Source organism: Mycena indigotica (genome assembly GCF_014461135.1).
Source record: "Mycena indigotica strain 171206Taipei chromosome Unknown Mind.scaff0009, whole genome shotgun sequence".
Lineage (NCBI taxonomy): Eukaryota > Fungi > Basidiomycota > Agaricomycetes > Agaricales > Mycenaceae > Mycena > Mycena indigotica.
In genome coordinates, this window is record NW_023503008.1 from 1755199 (window position 1) to 1777841 (window position 22643).

A 22643-nucleotide genomic window follows, 5' to 3' on the forward strand; every position below is an offset into this window, starting at 1 on the left:
TTAACCGATATGCTCAACAACCATTGTAGTCAGTTTCCCATTCTTCACCACCGTCTTCAACATCTCAGGGACTGCATGCTCCTGGAATACTCCAATTTCCTCTCCTTCAACAGGCAAACTAACGTTGATCGCACTGCACTTGGCAGTAGTAATCTCAGCGCCGAGGCTATCCTTCGAGAGATAAATTTGGCCTGAGTCTGTCTTGTCAACCTGCACCATTGGCGCTGAACCAGTAATCTGAACTGCGAACGAGGGCGAGTTGGTAATCGACACAGAGGCTACGACGGACTCGACAAGGACGGAGGTCTTGACGCAATCGACTATCATTATGGGCGCCGTTAGATGCTGGTAAACTTGACGGAGTGGAGGGGAATGTTTACCAAGCGTCACAGCGTTGACCTTCCCCTTAATTTGTACGGTGGAGTTCTTGCAGGCAAAAAGGTTCACGGCTTGATTCATCTGGCCATCCTCGACTGTTAATGTTTGGTTTTCTTGGTGCTCCTAGCGCGATCGTTCAGAATGATTTCATCTCGAGTGTGTGGGGGCTTACGATTGCCCAGTTTTTGCCTTCCAGCGCGAACTTGGCGGGTTTCTTGGTGCTCAATGAGGATGGTTTCGTGGGCTTAAGTGGTTTCTTAGCTTAAAAAAGGTTTGTCAACTCAGAGATAGAAGAAAAAATGTAAACAGAAATTACCAGCGGCAGATACTGAGCTTGGGATGGGATTGTTAGCTCGGAGTTCGGGGTTCTTGTGTGTCATTTCGCTCTTATCGACCTTTCGAAGTCCTTTAGTAACTTCTTCACCACGATTCAATTGCGCGAAAACAGCGGCCGTTCCGCCTGCTGAAGCACTGGGCGTAGCGGCGGGAGGAGGAGGGGGGGGGGGGCGGAGGAGGCGCGGTGCTACTTTGCGAGCTAAACTCGGCGACGCTGACACCATTCTTATTCCAGGCCAGTCCGGTTGTGTGGTACTCCATGACATACGAGCGCATGGCATCTAGAATTGCGATGAACGACCTGACCCATTCAACGTGCTTTGGATTTCTTGAACTGATGTCAGAGAGTGTGAGGCATGGATCTCTGAACACGTACTTTTCTTTAAACTCCTTGATAACCTTGTTGCCGTTGTACTGCACACTCTCTTTGATTTCACCAATATATGGGCCGGGTTTTGGCTAGATGACTTTAGCGAGGAAGTCTTAAGGAGAAAATGCACCTCACGTTGACTATCCAACCAACTGCCAGGCCTCCATCACCAACGATAATGATATGCTGCTCCCATTGCCTGTCCTTTCTTCCATCCTTGCATCGAGTGATTGATTCGATGCTGGCTTGGATTGGAGAGAGTAACTTCTTCAATCCCTCTTCATCTGGTTGTTGGCAAGAACCGCTAATCAACAAAAAGGAACGAAGGCCTTGCAGTTGCTTCTCTAACATGCCGACCTGATCTCTGGCATCAGCTTGTGTGGCCATTTGAGACGATTCATCGTACAATTTCTGTGACAGGTGCGCTGTCCAGTTGCTTCGTCAGTGCGATGAATGGTTTGAGTTTGCCGTCTATAACTAGTTCGTCGAATGCAACAACACTTTGGGGGGTTGCTGGTGCAGTCGGTGCTGGTGGTGGGGGCGGTGGCGGGGGTGGGGGGGTATTGGTTTGATCGTTGCTCTGCTTTGGGGGGACTGGCTGACGAGCTAGCTGACATCCCTTGGGCCATGGCTAAATCTTCAATGCGTGAAGTAGCCGCCTCGAGACTAGAAGAAGCCATTATATTCCCCATGGTTAGGAGCAGCTTAGGAAGATAGGAGCAGCAACAAACCGCTTTATTATAGTCGCCAGCGAATGCAATCCACCCGAATTACTTGAGGCCATTTGTAGGTATGCAGTCGTCGTAAGTAAAGTTATCAGTCTAGTATGTCACAGCGAACCATCCTCCTTCATTCGTTTGACTCGCTTCTTCTTCCGCCTTCGCTCTCGCTCCCTTTGTTTTGCCTGAGCCATCGCGTCTTTCGTCAACCCCGGGTTTTGAAGTTGATCCAACTGCAATGACCAAAGGTCAGCGTTTCCCAGCGTTTCTCTCATCACACTAACCTTTTCAAGAAGGAGTTGGCGAGCTTTCCGGCGGTTAATGGCCAAGGATCGCCTGTGGTCAATATAGTGAGCAAAAATGAGAGAACAATGCTTGGACAAACGTCTCGTGGCACGTCACTCGAATGCCAGTTGGTCGATGCAGCAACTGAACGTTGTTTTGAGTTTTGTTCACAGATTGACCACCCTAAACACGCAATTTCGAAGGTAAGGAATGGATTGTAGAGGTACCAAGTACATAGGCTACATACCGGACCGCTGCCTATCACGGAAAGAATGAAAAATGGTGTTTTAACCAACTGAGAGAACCTGCCTCGGACAAACGATTCTTCGAGATCCTCCTCTCTCAACTCGGGCAGAATGCGATTTCTATGAGCAACTTTCATTGCAGAATAGAACATGCGAGGCTTCTTGTCAAGAGCAGGCACAGGAGTTTCTAAGCTACAGAATGAGCTAACGGAGAAACCGAAATGAGGGAAATGCAAACTCTGGTTGATTAGTGTTCGGCGAACCAGCACTCTTGACGGAATCGTTGGAGCCAAGTTCAGTATCTTCGGTTATTCGCAAAGTCCAGGTATCAGACTGTTGCGTTCTCGATGCCTGAACAATGTTTTTCCTGAGAATAACGGAGATTTCGCGGGCAAGGGTATTATGTTGCTCGTATGCCGCAGGGTCTGTAACACTACTGGCAACCAGGGCGTCTTGCCTCATCTTGGTGCGAAAGGCTGGGACAGTCAGTTGGCTGGGACACCGGAAAAACATATAAACCTTGAAGAACTGGCTCATCGCCGGCGAAAGTAGCTGTGGCTGCACGAAATAGTTGGCGATACGCAGCCCGAGCAGCTGCTTGCGCCTGAGTGGAAATCATAGAAAGAATGCGTCGCTTAGTCAGTCAAGCACGCACGTGAGCCGGACAAACAACGCGTCAACAACTTTCGTTTACGTGACCGTAACGCTTCAACTTCGCTTTCAACTTTCACCATGTCGGACAGTAAACCCGCTTCTCCAGCAAAGTCTTCCAAGACTGCCTCGCCTAAAAAGACTCCCGTCAAGGCGGCGACAAAGGCTAAGGCGACGAAGGCGACCAAGACTGCTGCGCCGAAAGCTCATCCACCATGGGTCGATATGATCAAGGTTAGTTGTTGTTTAAGATCGCCCACTCTTCCACTCACCAGTCGTCTCAAAGGAGTGTATTGCAGCCTATCCAGAAGATGCTCGCTCAGGAGTTTCACGACCCCAGATTAAGAAGTAACACCACGCCTTGCGTGTCTTTACTAGCCTCTCACCGTTGGATCACTAGGTTTGTCGAGTCCAAGTACAAGCTGACTATCGGCGCCGCCCAAAATACGCAACTCGCCAAGGCCCTCGCATCCGGGAGTGAGAAGGGGACCTTCTTGTTGCCGAAAGGTATATGTCTTGGTGTTTTCCACATTCACTTATTAACACTACTCAGGTCCTGCTGGTCGAGTCAAACTTGCTGTCAAGGCGAAATCTTCCAGCGACACGGCAGCTAAAGAGGTCCGTAGACATTGGATATATTCTGAGAGCGCTGTTGTTGACTGTTAGAAGAACAAACCTGCGAAGCCTAAGAAGACCACCACTACTACGACCAAGGCTGCTCCTAAGAAGACTACTACCACTGCTACCAAATCTCGCTCGACACCAGCAAAGACACCGGCAAAGAAACCGGCCGCGAAGAAGGCAACTACTGCCGTCGCCGATAAACCCAAGAAGACAACCACAACCCCCACCAAGCGTGCAGCACCAGCTAAATCTACAACCAAGCCAGCAGTGAAACGGGCTCCCGCCAAAACAGCCAAGGCAAAAGCTACACCTCCCAAGAAGACAACCGCACCTTCGAAGCGTGCCCCAGCCAAAAAGGTTTTGGCTTTCAGCACTATTCATTGGCAGCCCAGTTAACACCTTGCAGGCGGTAACGGGTAGCAAGCCAGCGGCGAAGGCCAAAGTAGCACCAAAGAAGAAGGCGGCCGCAACTTCCGCATCCAAACCAGCCGCCAAAGCACCACGGAAAGCAGTACGTTGTTCAAGACATTCATTGACGTGGCTGAATTCCAACTAGCCCACCAAGCGCACATGATCCATTTGCTTGTTGATACCTCATACTATGCACAAGACGGCCAGGTCGACTCGCTATGTAACCTTTAACTTATTTCCTGTATGAGACAACTGCCACTCGAGGTAGTTGTGTGTGTAGTTATGTCTTCAATGTATGTGACTTGAGCGTGACAGGCGTTCGTGTCGACCATGGCGTCGCGCCACGATTACCCTCTCTTCATTCCTATCCATGAATCACTTCTGCTTCAGTTTACCTATGCTGCTCATGGTCTCATGGACTCCTTCCGATGGGTGTCGGTCTTCACCACAGTCGCACGGTATAGACTAGTCTTCCTGTCTGGCGAAACTTATTTTCAAGTCAAGGGACGCTGAAATTCGTAGCAATATTCTCAGATGCTTCTTGCTGAATCTAAGCTCGCTTCTGTGTCTCTATATGGTCGACTTGCTCTTCCTTGATGCTACCCCACACATCGGTTGGCTGTACAGGCTAGCTTGGGTCCTCCCCGCACTCGGAGTCTCGTTTTATCTTAATGTAGGCACTTATGAGCACACCATAGTCGATGCTAATAAGCTAAATCCAGAGTTCTTGGTGTTCCGTTATCGCAAAACGAGCCTATTCCCTTCAAAACGCCAACCGAGCAGCAACCCAACCCCCCTCGACATACAATGGTCTGCTAACCGCCATTGCCACGTCTGCCTATCGAGTCGTAATGGTCTTCACATCTGTCGTGGTGTCCTTTGCTCTCGGCCTTATTCCTTTGGTTGGACCTGTTGTTGGATTTATTTTCCTATGCTGGATTGACGCGTAGGCTATTGTTAGCAAGTATTGCTCCCCTTTGACATGCTCTTCTCTAGGTACTACTGCTTCGAGTAAGCCTATCAGATGATGCGAGGGGAAATCTCATTCCCCTCTAGGTTCGTTTGGATAGCCAGAGGTATGTCGCTTTCGGGGCGAGTGAGGCATTTGGAAGAGAGATGGGCTTATTATCTTGCGTTTGGTTTGTTGTGAGCATGACGCTGCGGAAATTATTTGATCTCTCCAAAGGATTACCTTCTGCTGCTCTTTGCTCATTTGGAAGCAGTCTTGCAAATGCAGTCGTATTCGCTCTGTTCTTTCCCCTGGTTCGTCCACCACCGTTGTTTCCTCTTGTTCTCAAGCCTTGACTAGTATATTATCATGGCGATTCATGGACGTCCGTTGCCAGAAGACCCCTACAGTCCTCTTCCACCCAGTTCTCGAGGCAGTGACGATGTCATTCGACATCCTTCACCATTCATTCCCATTCGGTTACCCATATTCGCAGTGGTGATGTGGTTGAATGATACGATTGTCCGGGCAGTCAGTGTAGGCAGTGCCAAACCAATAAAACACAATAGATCCTTCAGCGATGGTGGAGAGAGTGTAGAAGCAGGCAAGGGAGTTGAGCAAGCTCGGCCAGGACGAGCAGTGCAAACTCGAATCAATATAGGACGCAGGAAGAAAATAGACTAGATAATCCAACGTATAGTTTCAGCCAAAGCCGGCCCACTCGATAGTCAGATAGGATACCTCTTTCTTCGCGTCATCCCAACCACAAAGAAGATGTGCCTTTTTTGTGACCGTCCCAAGTCGACCGTGAGCTACGATCTCCATTGGTGTCAGTTGAGCTGTTGGCGACATAAGCACACTGGCAGAGAAGTGGGCGTGATAGCGGAGGGGGTCACCTGTCTAATTGTAAGATTCCAGGAATGTCACCAGAAGGAAACTGACCAGGGTAGACCAAGTAATCACCTCCAAACTTGATTCCAATGCCGATGTACATGCCCTGCTCCCATAAACCTCTAAACACACCGCATTTAGCGCGTTCATGAAGATCAGAGGGATAGGACCATATTCCGGCAGCTTTCGCTTCGGCGAGAGTCGTATAACCACAAGCACTGTCATTGTACCACTCGTGCGAGGAGGTTGTCGCTGGAATTAAAACAGTATATAGCCCGTCAAGTTGACTAGATGGTGGAGGTTCTTCTTGCTCAGGTGCCATTATGTCGTTAGATGCCGCCTGTCTTGCTTTTGCAGCTTTTTTGGCTTCCCGTTCCTTTCGTTTTCGAGCAGCCTCCTCGGACAGTGGAGGAGCATCTTTTGAGGCAGAAGCAGCCTGGGTAATTTGGAGGAGGGCAGATTGCTTGTCTTCAGAGGCCCAGTGCTTCAATTGGTCCAAAGAAGGTTGGATGTGTGCCTTGGGATCATCGACCAATACGACAGCATCTTGCCCGCGTTCAATCGCGTCGCAAGGAGTATCAGGCGAACTCACCGTTCTCCACAAGCAAAACTACTTCCTCAGGCAAAAGAACCATCGGAACCCCAAGAAAAACGTTCTGCTGACTCAAGTGAGGGAGAGTTCCCGTGAAGAGACCGCATATTCGATGATTTGACCGTAGATTCGCGATGTCTAGAATATCTTAGTCCGCTTCGATTAGTAGTTAGTGGTGGGGTAACCTTCGACATTCCACACATACGCCTTTTGGTTGGCGATCCGCAATGGAATACGGGGAGAAGTCATCTCACCGTGACTTGCCCTGATCCACCATGGCAGCACCGGTTTACGACGCGATTGTGTTGTTTGGTGACTCGATAACACAAGCTGGCTGGACTGATAGCGCGTTTGGCGCTAAATTAGCAAGTACAACATCTATGCATTTTTCTTTTGTCGTTATATAAGCTTATCTCTAGACGTCTACTCTCGCAAACTGGATGTCCTTAACAGAGGGCTAGCGGGATACAACACAACATGGGCATTGCCAGTCTTGGAGCAGGTAGGTATCGTTGTAATTTGAAGACGCTTGTTGTGACCTATAGTCAGTGCTTAGAGCGCGGTCCCCAGAGATCGAAAACTCGGCTCATCGTCATCTGGTTCGGTGCCAACGACGCTTGCATCAAGCCCTCTGTCCAGCACGTCCCTCTGGTTGAATTCATCGCCAACATAAAGCAAATGGTTCGGCTCGTACAAGAGGCAGATCCGGAAACCAAAGTGATTTTGATAACTCCACCACCTGTGAACACACAGCAAAGAAAGGAAGACCTCGAGAGTAGGGAGCCTCCAATAATGACTATAGACAGGGACTTTGAGGTGACACAACAATATGCTGGCGGCGTCTTGAAGGCTGGAGCAGACTGCAATGTTCCAGTGGTTAATGTTTGGGTCGCACTGTGGCAGGCCGCAGGTAACAAAGAAGACGGACTGAGAGTTTACTTGTCAGATGGATTGCACCTCACGAGGGCGGGCTACGAGGTCGGTCTTGATGATAGTCCGACAAAAGAGGCTGATCAGAGAACAATAAAGGTCGTTTATGACGCGTTGTTAGAGAGGATACGCGCGTCTCATGGCGAATTGGACCCAGAAAAATTGCCCTCTGTGTTTGCTAACTGGACGGAGATGAGTGCCTGAGTTCGTTCCAGATGTACAACGCGAGCCCTTGGAGTAATCGACTGTAATGGATGTGATTGTGACGAAGGAAGTGACGTAGAGAATTGACAGCATCATCAGATTTATGTGACTAATCAATGCGGTCTCGTGGGTCTCGTGCAAAGTCAACCACTCCCACCACCACCGGTGCATTGTCTTCGCCCTGCGAGCGAGGCCTCCCCCATAACTCCCTTTGCGGCACTTGAACGCAGCTTATATCCATTTGCGCTCGTCTGCTTGCGCTTTTCACTTTGGCTGACACGTTTTTTTGGCAAGCCGAACCGTGCCGGACTCACCAGTGTCCATAATTTTCGCAGCTCGTGAGAACTCTTACACCGCTTCTTTGCGTTGTTCAACCTCTTTTTAGGCCCGGCCTCCTCCGTCGCACCGCTCTTTCACTCATCGGTACGTTTTGGGCGAACAATGCGAAACGGTAGCGTGACTAACGAGGTTGCATTGTCCTAGGATTGTACGCGTACTTAACCTCGTGAGGGTTGTTGGTTCTTTCTCTTTTCTGCCACTCTGACCATGTTCGAACCAGATTTCAAGAGACGGCGCCTTTCAACCATGTCATTCTCCGGCCAATACCTCAGCGCACCGAAGCGCCACGACAAACAACACCAACCACAACAACACGTGAACTACGACGACAACGATGACCTCGAGCTCTCCTTCGCTTCGAACGTTTCACTGAACTCTCCGCCTCGGGCCAGCATTGCCCTTACCCCAGAAAGCGAGTCCTCAAATGCGATGGACATTTCTCCCCTTCCCCCTGCACCCAAACAGTTCTCACGTCCTCGCGCATTTACGAGCGGTGCGAGAATGTTTGGGCACGACCGGAGCAACGAATCGATACGATCTACTGGCCCACAACCATCCCTGAAATCAGGTTCGATTAGCGGCAAACGAATTCAACGAAGTGCGCTGCCATTTGAGTGGATGGCACCAGCCCAACCGGCTGAACTTATGTTTAAACAAGTGTGTCCTTTGTCTCACTCAACCCCCTATCTCCATTGTTGACTCTCGCCAGGACCCGAGCTCAGATGATGCTATGGAGGTCGACACTTCGTTCGAAGTACCCACAGTGCCCCAGTCTGCCGCGCCAACCGTAACTGGTTTCGACAATCTCTTCTATGACTCTATGTCTCCAGTCGCTCCTCATGCCAAAAAACAGCGTCGCTCACTGTCACCAGAACGCGTCAATGCTCTCGAGCCATCATCTTCGCCCGCTCAACCCTCCTCTCCCTCAGATCGCAAATTAGAACGGCTGTCAGCCGGTCCCTTATTTCCTGTTTTTGACAAGCCGAGAGTAGAGGGTCTTGGTGTGCCCCCTTCGAAAAGATCTCGCCGCCCAGCTTTGTCAGCTATGGCACAAACTGCGTACCCAACCTTGGATAAAGAACCCACTCTTCCTTCCCCCGCTGAACGCCAACTCCCTCCAACTCGCCGGGCTTTTTCTGCTCTGATTCCTGGTTCTGTACTAGAAGGAAAGAGTTCAGAAGTGCAGTCCTCCGATGAGTCTTCTTTCGAAGGTTTATCCTCGCCAGCTCAAGCTTACGCGCACCGACAACAAATGAAGACTATCCGTCGCTGCGATGGCACTGACGACTTCCGACCACTCACTGGTGTCACCGCTCTGGTTCAGAACGAAAGTCCTTCGGCCAAATTCCTTACGGCCGGTATGCCTGGGTTTGGTGACAATGAGGCTGCAGGCAAGATTTTGCCCTGCCATCGCGTCACGGACGATGGACTAATGAGAATCAACGCCCAAACGGTGATTCATTTCTGTCGTTTTTCTTGTTGACCCATCTAATGACATTTCACAGCTCAATAACCTTCTCGACGGTCATTACAGCGACCAGGCGGACTATTACGTCATCGACTGTCGGTTCGACTATGAGTTCAACGGCGGCCATGTCAACGGTGCTGTGAATTTGAATCAGATTAGCGCTGTTGAAGACTTCTTCCTCCGCCCAGCGCTGAAGAAGCCGAAACCATCCGTGAGCGGTGACCCGGCACGAAAGACGGTTCTCGTTTTCCATTGCGAGTTCAGTGTCAAGCGCGCTCCAACTTTGTGAGTGTTGTTTGAATGTTTCACACTTATCTCAGCACTCATTCGGCTACAGCGCGAAGCATCTGCGAGCTAAAGATCGCGCCCAGAATAACCATGTTTATCCCAAGATTCATTACCCTGAGCTCTACATCCTGGAAGGTGGCTACTCGCAGTATTTCCAGAACTCCGCCTCGCGGTGTCTTCCACAAGGCTATGTGACCATGGATGATCCTGTTCACACTGCTTCCCGGGACGGTGGGCTTGACCAACTCCGCAAGACCAAGTTTGGAAGACACAAATCGTATGCGTATGGTGACGGCGCCAGCAAAATATCCAATCTGCCTCAACAACCGAAAAGGAACACAGTTCCTGCTGGTCCGGGGTCGATTTTTGCCGCTGCTTCTGCTGCTCGGACTCGTCGTGGCGGCTCGTTGACTACTCTCAGCGAGGATTCTCATACGACAAACGATGCAGACGACACTGATGTAGACTTGGGTGACAGTCCTTGTCCCGCACCTCCCAAGGCAGTCAAGAAAGTAACACGCACTCTTGTTCGCGCCGAGACTTACGGACCCACACGAATGCCCTATTGAACTCTCCACGAATTGTCACTCTTTTTCACCGACGCTCATTTTGCTCAAGCCAATTTTTTTCCTGATTTAATCCACATCTACCTCAGCATTTTTCCCCTCTCTCCACACGCATCGACAACTGCTTGACGGTTGTGTATTTCCGATGTAGTTGTACCTACCTTCGATGTAGACACGCCATGGACTGTTACCATTTCTCGTGTATCTTCTTGCCATTAATATTTATGGTCGCTGGAAGCCGCAATCAGTTTTTTTCGTGATGCCATCAGCGTCTGCGTCTTTCTCATGTTCCAACGCGATCCTAGAGCTGGTGCATTCCTCGGTGGAGACCGCGTTTCTGGCCAAGATATTCGCGACCAGAATGGTCTGTTTTCTTTTCCTCCCTATAATCGCGGTTTGTTCATACCGATCGCAGTCATCGCTGCCCTGTCCATCGCCAATATTCTGAAGAGTTCGTTGGGGCCATTAGGTCTGGACAAAATGCTGGTTGATAATATCGGGGTGCGTTGCTACTAACACTCTCTTCCGCTATGTGGCTCAATCTCCTCAGGAAGTGACCATCTCCAACGATGGCGCAACCATTCTCGGTATGCTTTCCGTCGAGCACCCAGCTGGTCGCATCTTTGTCGATCTGGCCCAAAAACAAGACAAGGAAGTCGGAGACGGGACTACCTCTGTTGTCATCATTGCTGCAGAGCTTCTACGACGCGCCAATGAGCTCGTCAAAGCCAAAATACATCCGACCACCATTATCACTGGCTACAGGCTAGCATGCAAGGAGGCCGTAAAATTCATGCAGGACCAACTCAGTGTCAAAGTGGATGCCCTGGGGCGAGATGCACTAGTGAACGCGGCAAAGACGAGCATGTCGAGCAAAATCATTGGCAGGTGAGGGTTGTTTGGTTCTTTCTGTGCTTTTCTTCGTTGACCCTAGCGGCACAGTGACGATGATTTGTTCGCTCCGATGGCTGTGAACGCTATGCTCGCAGTCAAGTCCATTAACATTCGTGGTGATATCAAGTACCCCGTTAAGGCAGTCAACGTTCTCAAAGCACACGGGAGGAGCGCAAGGGAGTCGATATTCGTACCAGGTTATGCGTTGAACTGCACTGTGGCCAGTCAAGGTGCGTCTCAGGTCATTTTTCTTCGCGAACAAAGCTCATTTTGTTGACAATAGCAATGAAAAAGCGGATAACGAACGCCAAGATCGCCTGCTTAGACATCAACCTCCAAAAAGCGCGCATGCAACTTGGTGTTCAAATTCTTGTCGATGACCCAAACCAATTGGAAGAGATTCGCAAACGAGAGTCAGAGATCACGCTTGAGCGGATACGGAAGATTCTTGCTGCAGGAGCCAATGTCGTGCTGACAACCAAGGGCATTGACGATCTGTGTTTGAAGGAATTCGTCGAGGCTGGTGCCATGGCCGTTCGAAGGTGTAAGAAGGAAGACCTTCGTCGGATCGCAAAGGCAACTGGTGGCCAACTAATCTCCAGTCTGGCAAATTTAGAAGGAGAAGAGACATACGAGGCCAGCTATCTTGGGACAGCGGAGGAGGTCATCCAAGAGCGCATCTCGGACGACGAGCTCATTCTTGTCAAAGGCACCAAAGTGGTCAACTCTGCCTCAATAATCTTACGTGGTGCCAACGACTACATGCTTGACGAGATGGAGCGCGCCTTGCATGATACTTTGTCTGTCATCAAACGTACTTTGGAGAGTGGGGCGGTTGTCCCTGGTGGTGGTGCTGTTGAATCAGCGCTGAGCATCTATCTCGAAAACTTTGCCACAACCCTGGTAAGCTTATCACTTGGTCAAAGCCACAATGATGACCTCTAGACTACAGGGATCAAGAGAACAACTTGCCATTGCCGAATTTGCTAGTGCCTTGTTGTCGATCCCGAAAACATTGGCAGTTAACGCGGCAAAAGACTCGACAGAGCTTGTGGCCAAACTCCGGTCATTCCACAATGCAGCTCAAAACGCGCCTGTGGGTGACCCGAAAAAGGCGCTACTGAGATATGGGCTGGATCTTATGAATGGAGACGTGAGGGACAATGTCGCGGCTGGTGTGCTAGAGCCAACAATGAGTAAAGTCAAGAGTCTCAAGTCGGCATTCGAAGCAGCGGTCTCATTACTGCGCATTGATGACGCGATTCAATGCGTCCCAGAGCCGAAGCAAGAAGCAGATCCCCACGGGCATTAGACAATTTTGTAAAATTAAAAAAGTAGGAAAAATAATCAGTGTATACTGGTCACATGATCAAATCTGCTCCGGTTCGCGCGTTGATGTCGTTGTTTCCGCCCGCGGTTGGGCAGCGACTGCAGTCACTCGTATGGTCGTGTCTTGACTCGGACCTATCAAAGACTGCGGTTTTCTATGCTGAACGTTATTACGCATTAGACTCGAGTAACGAAGATGCTCGCCACCTCTATGCCACCGCTCTTCTCAGACATGGCCAGCCCCATTCAGCGCTCCATCTTGTCAGAGCCCCTCGTGGCCTCCCATGCACGGGCTGTCTAGAGCTCAAAGCCAAGTGTTGTACGGCGTTGGGTCGCCATCGACAAGCAAAAGAGGCTTTGGATGAATGTCTCCGTGACCAGAGTTCTGCCTCTTCATGTACGCCTTGATTGAAGACTTTGACGCGTCTGAATACTCCCTGTTTAGCCTCACAATCTACTCGAACTGCTCGATCCTTTCCGGATGAAGCCGCAATTCGATGTCGGGCGGGAAACATGGCGTTGAAAGGGAACCTGCTTGAAGACGCGTCTGTCAATTTCCGTCAGGCTTTGACATTAAATCCGCTTGTTTTTGAGGCTTTCGAGGGGTTATGCGCTGTTGGTGCGTCTAGTCAGTTATATGGCACGTCGTGTGGGACTAAATTGGTTTCGAGGTACTGTTCCGGAGATCGAGGAAATATTTCCACCTCGACCTGTTCCTACCAAGCGTGGTCCGTCAGAAGACCCACAACCAAAGCCTGTTGTCCCCGTTGCTTCTGGAGCCGGATTCTTCACTCCAGATACTGCCAATTCAGGAAGCCTATTCCGCCCACTCCAACCCATGCCCTTTCGTATGCCTCCCCTCGGCAACGAATCCATGTCAGTAAAAATCGTTGTTCAAGCCAAGTACTCGACTAAATAAACGTTCATAGCGAAATATCATTCTACCCGCAAGATACAACTTTCCAACAAGTCCATCCGCCAGGCCGTCAACAGTCAAACCCCTCCAGACCGCTCTCATCTGCAGATGAAGCAGGACCCGTAGCCAAGAAGTTACGATCAGCCGCGCCTCAACAAGAATCGAGTAGAACAAACAAGCCGTCAAAGTTGTCGGTTGATGAACCTCTGAAAAAGGCAGGCTCTCGCCCAGCGCTAAAGCTTTCCTCGCTCTTCTCATCTTCGGCTCGTTCTTCGCAGCCATCAACTTCGTCACGAGCTGCCAGTAGCTCAAACAATCATGTTGGGACTTCTTCAAGCACGACAACAACTCGACGGAGCGGACGCCCTAACAATAGCACCTCTTCAAAACCAGGTTATGTCTCAAAGGTATATCCACCAATGCTTCTTCACAACAGCTGTCCAACCAACCATTTTGACAGACGAGTACAAGAGGCCGTCGTCGCCAACCGACCCAGACCACCAAGACCACTGTTGAATCCGACATGGAAGACAATTATCAATCACCCTCACCCCCGCCCTTCGCCCAATCCCCTCGATCCGAAAAGTCACAATCTCCAAGTAATTGGACCGCTGCCCATGAGCAGGCTGCTCAAGATGCTTACGAATGGGAACTTGCAGACCACCATGTTTATGAACTTGTTCGTCAATTCGCCACTGCGACAAGGGCTTTAGCTCTTTATGATCCTCCTGGATGCCTCGCAGAATTGGAACGACTCCCCAACGAGCAACAGCGCACCCCATTCGTGCTCGCTATGGCTGGGAAAGCTCATTATGAGCAACTTCAATACGCAAATGTAGGGTGCTATTATATAGCGTGTTGTCTGCGAATCTTATTATATGCTGCAGGCTGAGCGTGCTTTCCGTTCCCTTCGGATGCTGGAACCATATCGTCTCATGGATATGGAGGTCTATTCTACTTTGCTTTGGCATCTCCAACGCAACGTCGAACTGTCTTTCCTTGCTCAGGAGCTTCTCAGTGTCGACCCCAAGTCTTCACAGGCCTGGATTGCCATTGGGAACTTATTTTCTCTGCAGAAAGAACGAGCGCAAGCTTTAACATGCTTTCGCCGTGCGGCTCAATTGGATCCGTCTTGTGCTTACGCGTACACCCTTAGCGGACACGAGTCGATTGACGAAAACTTAGATAGGGCAATTGCCTACTTCCAGTCAGCGTTAAGGGTTGATCCCAGGCATTATAATGCATGGCAAGTCTACCTGATTCGCATTAAACCTGATTTTTTAATTGCAACAGGTATGGACTGGGCACGTGCTATCTGCGAATGAGCAAGGTCCGACTGGCCGAGTACCACTATCGCAAGTCAATGGCAATTCATCCACGTAATGCCGTGCTATTGGGTTGTGTGGGCATGGTGTGTTTTTCGGTCTTTGGCTCGATATATTAACCTGAGAACCACTGGTGAAATAGACAGTGGAACGAAGAGGCGATCGCGATGCAGCTCTTGCCCTCTTCGATGAGGCAGTTAGGTTAGCCCCTGAAAACGCGCTGGTGCGGTATCGGAGAGCCAAAATCCTTATCCTGACGAAGAACTACGATGTCAGTCTCTTCTTCTTTGTTCCATTCCCACTCATTGTACCTTAGGCGGCGGTTATGGATTTGGAGACTTTGCGGAGTACATCACCAGAAGAGTCGAACGTTGTGTTCCAGCTCGCCAAGGTTTACCGACTCCTGGGAGATGAGGTCAAGGCTGCACAACTGCTGGCAATTGCACGCGACATTTCGCCCAAGAGTCTGTCTAAAATCAAGAAGTTACTAGACACAGTAAAGGACGAGAGTGCTGAAGATCGTATGGACGAAGGTTGACGAATAGAGTAGCATTTGTACCTGATGCATAGCATATTTTTTTTCCTTTTCTTTTCTCTGATGTTGTGATTCTAACGTCTTGTTTGCCCAAACAAACGTCACAAGTCTGTTTTGTGTGCGTCACAGGAGGCGGGTATGACCGCAAGTCCGCCGGTGGGGCTGCTGGATTTGGCCATGGAGCTGTTGAATTGGCGCGATAAGGCATTCGGGACCGATTTTTCGTCTGAAAAACTGAAAAGATACGTCTGAAGACGTCCAAGACACGTAAGTCGTGGTTTGATTTTTGTCGAAAAATGCGACATTTTTGTCCGAGGTGACGAGTCAGAGTTTCCGATCATTATATTTAGCGGTAGTCCCCCCCAATCCGGCAACCGTTCCTCTCCTCCCTTCAACCATGTTCGCCTAGTTGCCTCGCGTTCATAAGCCACTAGACCCCATTTCCCGTTGACCGCCGGGTACACATTACAACAAGTATGGTCAACAAACTCGCTCGCACCTCCAACAACGGCTGCCTACTCTTTGAACCTGTAATCGTCGACCGTATACACCGCTGAAAACCCAGTCAGTCTCTCTCTCTCTCTACCTCTGACATGCACTCACCTCGTGTCAGTCTCTCATATAACTCCAGTCCCCATTCCACCCTCCATGACATCCACCAACCTTTCCACCCTGGCGCGCTCCAAGCTGTCGCGAGTGCCGTCTTCTTCGGACAGCAAAGACAGCTTCAGCCTCCACCGTTGGGTGTTATTAAAAAACTCGATAATCCAGACCCTGCCGCCACCAGTTAATGCATTACCCGCTCAACACGACGAGGCAGACGACGAGCTCGATTCGTTTATGTTCCCTGATGCTGGCAACCTTATGGAGAGCCCAGCTGCAGCTTCTGAAGCTGCTTGGCTAGATTCCCTTCTGGAGACCCTCGGTGAAGAAGAAGACGAGTCGGTTGATTGCAACGACGAGGACCTCTCCCCCATTTCACCCATGGAAGATCAGTGCTACTACCCTTTTCTTGTACCATATCCCCCGTACTCACCACCACCACCGCCATTACCCTATGTTGACCCTTTGCCTTACTTCGACTTTGACGACCTGCCTCCAGTCCCAGACGCGATAGAAGATACGTCAGACGACGAGTCTGATGCTCCCACAACTCCTGGACAATCATTGTCATCGTTGGACCCTGCTTCCATCCCCTTGCCCCCAGAACACAGCAGTTTGCGCCATTCACCCCACATCTATATTGATGACGAGGACGAGGACTATTTTAATCCTCTGCCATTTGCCCATAATTCTCCCCACTACTCAGAGTGCTAGACTACTCTCTCTTCCTCGTACCTATATTCTATGACTCGTCCATTTACTTACTTATCTCTCTCTCTCTCTCGGTATCTTGGAATTCCAGACTTGTTTGGTTGTTGGCATCAACATGCTCACGGGATCTATTTCGGTGCTCCTGGTCCGACGGCCGAAATTCGTTGCGATGTTTCAGGACAAAGTCTTGCTCGGCGGTGACCCACTGAATTGCGATATTGTTGAAAGCCGCTGATAACGCAGAACAGGGCGGAAGTAGTTTGCACTCCATCACGGCTGCGATGCTGAGTAAATGGGGTGCCCTCGTTTCGAGCTTTGTTTTTGAGTGGCTTCAAAAGTTCATCATTTTTTTCATCTTAGAGTTTAGATCCCACGCACTTGTCTACGTAATCCGCCAACCGATTCGCGATTAGGGTCATATCGGCGAGCTGCTCGTGGGACCAGTTGGCCGCAAGCACGGCCTCGTAGAGCTCTATATCACAATGCGGCATCTAGAATGGTTTGTTTGGTCTGAATGAACGCCGATAAGACAGGAAGGGAATGACCCATAGTATTGTTGGGCAGTCGAGTGAATGCCCGCCGTCCTAAGTAAGCAGAATGATGAGCTTGGGTAGGATGACGGGGAAAAGCGACTTGCCAGCTTATCGGCCAAGAGCGTCAGCCCGAGCTGCTCAAATAAGGCAGCGTCTTCTTGCGAGAAAACTGGATCATACAACGCGACTTGGGCGTGTTCCTGAGGGTCATTGTTATCTGCCCTGGGAAGTAAAGAATACTCACGATCGCAGTCGTCTTACATAGCTCAAGTAAGAAGGCGAGTTGGGCACGAGAGTTGGCTGATGCGCAAGGACTTCCGAGGCCCAGACAGACAATTTTGGTTGGAGGCACAGAGAGGGCATCCAGACGGTCTTGTAGCAGCCCTGATGTTGTTCGCTTTGCTTTATCTTATGGAGAAACGAACAGACTTTGACAAGATGCATTCCAGTCTTGTTTGTTCAGCTCCTCGGCTGCCTGCTTGACCAGTGTCAGCAATTGCGGCCGTTGTGCGGGCTTCCGCTTTCTCCGAGGGAGCACTGGCGTGAAATCATGGTATTTGAAGCTCGTGGCCATTGTTGTTGTTGTTGTTGATCAAGAAGTAAGCCACTACAAAGACTGTACCGCCCACAAATCATCTCCCAGATACGTGACTGTCTCGACCGCAACACCTTTATTGATCGACTTCATTTCCTCCGTGCCCAGCTTCGTGATGCCCACCCCAACTGCATGCGTTTTTCCTTCTGCGAGTATCGCTACAGGTGTCTCTGCCGGCAACGCCTCGCTGGCGGGGGGGAGATACCCGCCTGCTGATGTAAGGCCAGGACACATCATGTGGGCCCCCGCAAGGAGGAATCGTATAGCGCCACGGTCGACTTTGACCGCGGGCAGCACGTGTGGGTCTTGGAGAGCAAACATAAAAAAATAAAAATTCAACAGGAGGAGGGGGAGAGCCTCACATTTATGGAGCAGTCTTAGAGTGGGGTATAGTGGCCCATCAAAATGTTGGAAGATAAGAGGCTCGCCATGGAGTGTGTAGATCGATACGTGCTCGCGACTGCTCATTTGAGATTGGAACAAAAGGGACATGAACTGACTGACCATTTTACGTGCACTAGGCCCTCTTTCTTTGGCCAGATGGCCTCCAATGTTTCGGGCTCAATCTTCCACTGCGAAAGCACGTTGCTCCGAATAGATCGTTGCACAGAAGACTTGACCGGAGTCTGACCCGCTATATCACTCGATGGCTGGAATCTAAAACCCCGTTGCGGTTGGAGAACGAGTAGCGGGAAAACGAATCGGGATACTTTTTGAACATCGACGTCAATCGCAACAACAAAGGTGAGTGACGCCCTGAACTCGTGACCAAAAAAATCTGCTATGGTATTACAGTTACAGTTTGTGTGACTATTAGTTGTGAGTGCTAGCTACTACTACAGACAGCGTTATAGTGAGTATGAAGAAAGGGTCTATATGTCTTCGTCGTCCATCTGGGAGGGCTTGAGCATCCCGGGAATTCGGCTCGCTTGTTGGTGCTCTTCCTCCGCTTTCCGTTGTGTTTCCGCTTCCTTTTCTTCTAGATATAGCTCAGCATTGTCTCCAGAGAACTCTTTCAGCTGAATCAAAAAGTCCCGCAAGGCGAGTTTGAACTGGTTGATGTCGTTGTGTTGCTCCCCCAGAGTCACCATGAAGGATTCTACTTGCGTTCTTGGGGGGAGATTATCAGGCTTATATCAGACCTATTTGACCCGACGTACTTTTGGACATGAGGGAATGCATTGTGCAGCAGATCGACCGAATACTGTCGTAGGAAGACCGCATTCGTCACTGGCTCAGACATTTGTGAAGGGTCGTACAACGGCACTTGAATAGCGTTGATTTCGACCAGCTGGAACATGCGTTGGAGAACCTGGCTTTGCAGCCTGAATCCGCTCTTATGGTCTGCGTCTGTCAGAACAAAGAATATGTCCTGAACGATGCTGAGGAAATATTGCTGGAAAAAGCCGTTCGCGACAGTGGTCTCTGCGCCAGCGAAGTTATTGATCACGTCAAAGCATACTGGGCTGAATTAGAATTGCACCAACTCGGAGGGGGCAAGAACTTACAACCAAGACCAATATCTGCAATGTCACGCATGGTATGCTTGATGGCCCAATTAATGCTGTCCATGAATAGCTTGAATTGCGGAGGGGTCATTGTCAAAAGGGCTAGAGCAAATTGAGCGGACTTGAGCCTGACTGTCTAGTAACTGACCAGGGAAGCAGCTCAGATTGATGGCTTTCAAAAGTTTGTAGAAGCCCGTGCGGTGTTCGGGGTACTCGGCGAAATCTTGATTGATCATATTCAACGTTGGCTCAAAGACTGCATCGAGGATGGCTGGCACTTGAGGTGTTAACAGATTCTGCATTATCGTCAAGACTGACTGATAGACTGCGAAGAACAGTTGTTTACCGCGAGACATGATGTTATTGATGCCATGACATTCAGCACCTCCGCGTCGCGAGCAGCCGGAACATTGCGGCTGTAATCTCCAAGGATTGCTTCTAATAATGGCGGCATAAAATTGGCGTTCATTGACTCCAGATCCACTGCTTTGTTGACATGAGTGTCCATGAGCTTCAAGATCTCTTTCTTCACTGTGCGAAGTTGTCGTATCTTGGGTGTTTTCGTGGCGATCGACCCTGATACGACGATGAAGGCCGGAAAGAAAAGAAAAGGAAAGAAGGGTAGGCACGTACCTTCTTTCGCTACAGTTTCACTAATAATACCACTAACCGCCTTATAGAGACCCAGCATATCGAGAAAGATGCGGCCAATTTGAGGTAGGTAAAAGCTGCCTATTGAAGTGCACGCCGACACGTTAGTCTTGAGAACATTGGAGAGAATCTTGATGTTGTCGAGATTGGCTAATACATCCATGTTCTGCGCGGCTTGAGCCATTAATGAGTCCCACTGATATGTGCTCTTGTCAACCCTCGAGAAAGTCGAACACAGACACGACATACCGCATTATTGGGTAGCTCCATCAGTTTCGCAATGAGCTTTTCTTGTTGTGGCTTGTTTGGTTGAGCAGATATCATCCAACCGACAGCTTGGTAGAAGGTATGAACTTGCTGCGGCGACAAGTCCACAGTGATCCTATGCAGCGAACGCAGAATATCGTCGATGAATGGTTCCGTTTCTCCGCTCTGGAGCACCACAAAGTGACGCTGGAAGCAGATTAGGCCTTGGAGAACAAAATCTTGACAGAAACTCACGCGACATTTTGTAGCGATTTTGATGAAAGTATCGCATGCCATGTCTTGCACACCTGCCAATGTTACTAAGCGCTTACAAGAAAATGATAAACCCACCTTCATGGGTTTCGTGCATGAATTCGAATAGCTTGTTGACGACAGTCTTGAGGAATTTCCAGTGCGCTTTGAGGAACCGCGGGTATTGACCAACGATATACATAATGTTGCTGGCAACAACAGCCTACAGTCTGATCAGTGTTACTTAAGCTCAGTGTTTCTGGCGACCTACTTTGTTGTCCTTCCCGCGCTTTATTTCACACAACCCCAGTAGATCCTTGATCACGGTCACTAAAAAGCGCTTTTCTGATTCTTCGTCTGCAGCAAGCGTGAGTGAAAATATCTAGGCAGAACGGATAGAGGGCGTACTCATCGCTCCAGATATTGATCCAATGGCCCAGCATAGCGTATTGAGGTTGTTCCACGACCATTCTGACCCGTCCACTTGTTTTGCGAGTTTCTCGGTGAGTAAGCTTTCCGTGTCCGACACATCCAGATGAGTAAGATAGACGAGCAGTTCCCGCATCGACTTGTACAAGACAATGGTGTCGCTTTCCTTCATGAACTCGCGGACAATCTCACCCTCGTCGTTTTCTACGATCAGAACCTGTACTGGTTCATCAGAAATAGCGTTTTTAGACAGCAAATCGTACCTCTTCGGGCTTGACCATTCGCTCGATTACAACTAGCCGAAGATTAGATAATACGTCATTGTAGATATTTTTCCGCATCGACATAGTCCCAAGCATGCTCTGTGGAGCTCCAGAGCCTAGATTCAAGCCCATAAGAATTCCGGACTCGCCAACAGGAAGGCTCGAAATTTCTTCGTACAAGTCGGAGACCAGTTTTAGCCAGTATTCCAGACAGATCTTGAAAATTTCTCGTTCATCCACCTGAGAAACCTTGACCATGTACAAATGGGCATTGAGAAGGACATCGCGGGTGGCTTCTCCCTCTACGACGCGAAGGTGGTTGGAAAGGAAGTTGGACAAAAACAGAGAGAGGTTTAGAACGAGTTCCTGGCCCGCATCACCCGCAGCGTTGTACGCGTCCGAAATGTTGGTTGAAGGTGGGATCATACGATTGATCGAGGTCATGACCATTTGGAATAGAATGACGAATTTTGGGTCGTATTCAACGCCAACTTTGAGGGCCGCGATAACGGCTAGACATTGGAGTGTGACGTTGCGAAAATCTGGGGCTTCCAGAAACTGTTATTTGGATGAGGGTAGGGTCAACAATGAAGTCAAGACGCGCACGCGATTCAGCAACAAATCGATGATCGTTGTCTCGAAAATGTAACCAAGAGGGATCCAGTTGAGGAAACGCAACAGAGTCTCCAGAGTCGCTTTGATCAACGAAGACTTTTGGGCCTCTTCCAACACCTCCTGGCATAGCTTGAATATCTCAGAAAACTCGCCGCACATCTGGTTCTTGAGGTTCTTTATCTTGGTTTGCGTCATTTGCTCAGCAGAATAGTCGAATATTTCCTCGGAGAGGAGTTTCAGGATGATCATGTTGTTCTCGCACAAACTGAGATTCGTTTTAGAGGAAGCGACGAGCTCAGTTATGAAGCTGGGCCAGTTGTGTGGCCATTCTTGCTTCAAAATCTGAATCAAGTATTTGCCGATGACAAAATGAGGAGTCTGAAAGGCACACCTGGACCAAAGTAAGATCGAGTTTATCCACGAACGTCTTTTCCTTCCGCATCGTGGCCTCGTCGGAGGCGACTTTGACTGTAAGTCCGACAATGAAGTTACGAATCCCTTAATGCTCGTTTAGCGTAGATCTGGTTCCGAAGCGACAACCGACCTTGTCTTTGACCATCGGGTAAAGCCTTCCATCGCGTGGAAATGAGTTTGTCGAGGATTTGTAGAGCGATGTACTTTGTGTCGCTTAGGAAGTGATAAAAGTATCGTATCAGCTGTGGCTAACCTTGGATTGCGAGAACGTCGACCGCTCAAGAATGTCTGGCACCCTTGTCCAAGCATCCGTATTTTCTTGGAATCGAGTGAGAACCTCTTGAGCCGCGGCTTGCTATATGAGGCGAGCAGTTAGGCATGTAACACAGCAGCACCAGCAGCAAGTTTACCTCGGGACCAGTGCCTTTGTAGAAAGCCATGGAGACTCGGTCCATGAGAGAGACATCGAAGTCTCTGGAGAAGTCCAGGATAGCCTGAAGAGCAAAAGTGAGCGCGACATTGGTGCACCGAAAGATGCTAACCTCCATGACGGCTGGTGGCAAGAGCGTTCACGTGAG

At 49.7% G+C, this 22643-nt stretch overlaps 11 protein-coding genes across 11 annotated transcripts; 6 read left to right on the plus strand and 5 right to left on the minus strand.

The window, feature by feature from the left end:
• Positions 1 to 2952, minus strand: MIND_01044400 (C-CAP/cofactor C-like domain-containing protein; the record flags this gene model as incomplete). The annotated part of the gene is made up of 12 exons (XM_037367030.1): positions 1 to 501; positions 551 to 639; positions 695 to 939; positions 983 to 1042; positions 1091 to 1173; positions 1220 to 1441; positions 1491 to 1678; positions 1925 to 2139; positions 2189 to 2271; positions 2336 to 2525; positions 2551 to 2809; positions 2853 to 2952. The coding sequence occupies 12 exons, from the start codon at positions 2950 to 2952 to the stop codon at positions 1 to 3; spliced, it is 2235 nt and encodes a 744-aa protein (XP_037216424.1).
• Positions 2953 to 4349: 1397 nt separating this feature from the next.
• MIND_01044500 (uncharacterized protein) lies at positions 4350 to 5652 on the plus strand (the record flags this gene model as incomplete). The annotated part of the gene is made up of 7 exons (XM_037367031.1): positions 4350 to 4477; positions 4524 to 4692; positions 4742 to 4965; positions 5016 to 5030; positions 5076 to 5158; positions 5206 to 5282; positions 5329 to 5652. The coding sequence occupies 7 exons, from the start codon at positions 4350 to 4352 to the stop codon at positions 5650 to 5652; spliced, it is 1020 nt and encodes a 339-aa protein (XP_037216425.1).
• An 18-nt stretch (positions 5653 to 5670) lies between these two features.
• On the minus strand, positions 5671 to 6739 carry MIND_01044600 (tRNA-splicing endonuclease subunit Sen34; the record flags this gene model as incomplete). The annotated part of the gene is made up of 4 exons (XM_037367032.1): positions 6637 to 6739; positions 6452 to 6589; positions 5911 to 6405; positions 5671 to 5864 (listed from the first exon to the last, which is right to left on the minus strand). Exons 1-4 carry the CDS (start codon positions 6698 to 6700, stop codon positions 5671 to 5673), a joined length of 891 nt encoding a protein of 296 aa, XP_037216426.1. The 5' UTR covers positions 6701 to 6739.
• On the plus strand, positions 6727 to 7585 carry MIND_01044700 (GDSL lipase acylhydrolase family protein; the record flags this gene model as incomplete). The annotated part of the gene is made up of 3 exons (XM_037367033.1): positions 6727 to 6820; positions 6871 to 6953; positions 7001 to 7585. 3 exons carry the CDS (start codon positions 6727 to 6729, stop codon positions 7583 to 7585), a joined length of 762 nt encoding a protein of 253 aa, XP_037216427.1.
• Positions 7586 to 8170: 585 nt separating this feature from the next.
• On the plus strand, positions 8171 to 10249 carry MIND_01044800 (Rhodanese domain-containing protein; the record flags this gene model as incomplete). Its single annotated transcript, XM_037367034.1, has 4 exons — positions 8171 to 8581; positions 8634 to 9377; positions 9430 to 9677; positions 9730 to 10249. The coding sequence occupies 4 exons, from the start codon at positions 8171 to 8173 to the stop codon at positions 10247 to 10249; spliced, it is 1923 nt and encodes a 640-aa protein (XP_037216428.1).
• A 282-nt stretch (positions 10250 to 10531) lies between these two features.
• Positions 10532 to 12452, plus strand: MIND_01044900 (Rhodanese domain-containing protein; the record flags this gene model as incomplete). The annotated part of the gene is made up of 6 exons (XM_037367035.1): positions 10532 to 10610; positions 10662 to 10747; positions 10797 to 11134; positions 11189 to 11370; positions 11424 to 12043; positions 12093 to 12452. The coding sequence occupies 6 exons, from the start codon at positions 10532 to 10534 to the stop codon at positions 12450 to 12452; spliced, it is 1665 nt and encodes a 554-aa protein (XP_037216429.1).
• A 53-nt stretch (positions 12453 to 12505) lies between these two features.
• On the plus strand, positions 12506 to 15248 carry MIND_01045000 (TPR-REGION domain-containing protein; the record flags this gene model as incomplete). The annotated part of the gene is made up of 9 exons (XM_037367036.1): positions 12506 to 12866; positions 12915 to 13088; positions 13141 to 13345; positions 13399 to 13792; positions 13846 to 14220; positions 14273 to 14631; positions 14679 to 14796; positions 14853 to 14981; positions 15027 to 15248. The coding sequence occupies 9 exons, from the start codon at positions 12506 to 12508 to the stop codon at positions 15246 to 15248; spliced, it is 2337 nt and encodes a 778-aa protein (XP_037216430.1).
• Positions 15249 to 15893: 645 nt separating this feature from the next.
• On the plus strand, positions 15894 to 16562 carry MIND_01045100 (uncharacterized protein; the record flags this gene model as incomplete). Its single annotated transcript, XM_037367037.1, has 1 exon — positions 15894 to 16562. One exon carries the CDS (start codon positions 15894 to 15896, stop codon positions 16560 to 16562), a length of 669 nt encoding a protein of 222 aa, XP_037216431.1.
• Positions 16563 to 16605: 43 nt separating this feature from the next.
• Positions 16606 to 17666, minus strand: MIND_01045200 (Translation machinery-associated protein 20; the record flags this gene model as incomplete). The annotated part of the gene is made up of 4 exons (XM_037367038.1): positions 16606 to 17050; positions 17105 to 17292; positions 17337 to 17476; positions 17522 to 17666. The coding sequence occupies 4 exons, from the start codon at positions 17664 to 17666 to the stop codon at positions 17032 to 17034; spliced, it is 492 nt and encodes a 163-aa protein (XP_037216432.1). The 3' UTR covers positions 16606 to 17031.
• Positions 17667 to 17699: 33 nt separating this feature from the next.
• Positions 17700 to 18432, minus strand: MIND_01045300 (Translation machinery-associated protein 20; the record flags this gene model as incomplete). The annotated part of the gene is made up of 4 exons (XM_037367039.1): positions 18398 to 18432; positions 18192 to 18344; positions 18050 to 18147; positions 17700 to 17992 (listed from the first exon to the last, which is right to left on the minus strand). Exons 1-4 carry the CDS (start codon positions 18406 to 18408, stop codon positions 17700 to 17702), a joined length of 555 nt encoding a protein of 184 aa, XP_037216433.1. The 5' UTR covers positions 18409 to 18432.
• Positions 18433 to 18559: 127 nt separating this feature from the next.
• Positions 18560 to 22625, minus strand: MIND_01045400 (Importin N-terminal domain-containing protein; the record flags this gene model as incomplete). The annotated part of the gene is made up of 17 exons (XM_037367040.1): positions 22476 to 22625; positions 22319 to 22420; positions 22196 to 22268; positions 22043 to 22149; positions 21643 to 21993; positions 21037 to 21594; positions 20753 to 20990; positions 20616 to 20701; positions 20444 to 20567; positions 20348 to 20400; positions 20096 to 20299; positions 19829 to 20042; positions 19542 to 19771; positions 19344 to 19491; positions 19196 to 19297; positions 18848 to 19148; positions 18560 to 18797 (listed from the first exon to the last, which is right to left on the minus strand). Exons 1-17 carry the CDS (start codon positions 22611 to 22613, stop codon positions 18560 to 18562), a joined length of 3267 nt encoding a protein of 1088 aa, XP_037216434.1. The 5' UTR covers positions 22614 to 22625.
• Between the last annotated feature and the right edge of the window lie 18 nt (positions 22626 to 22643).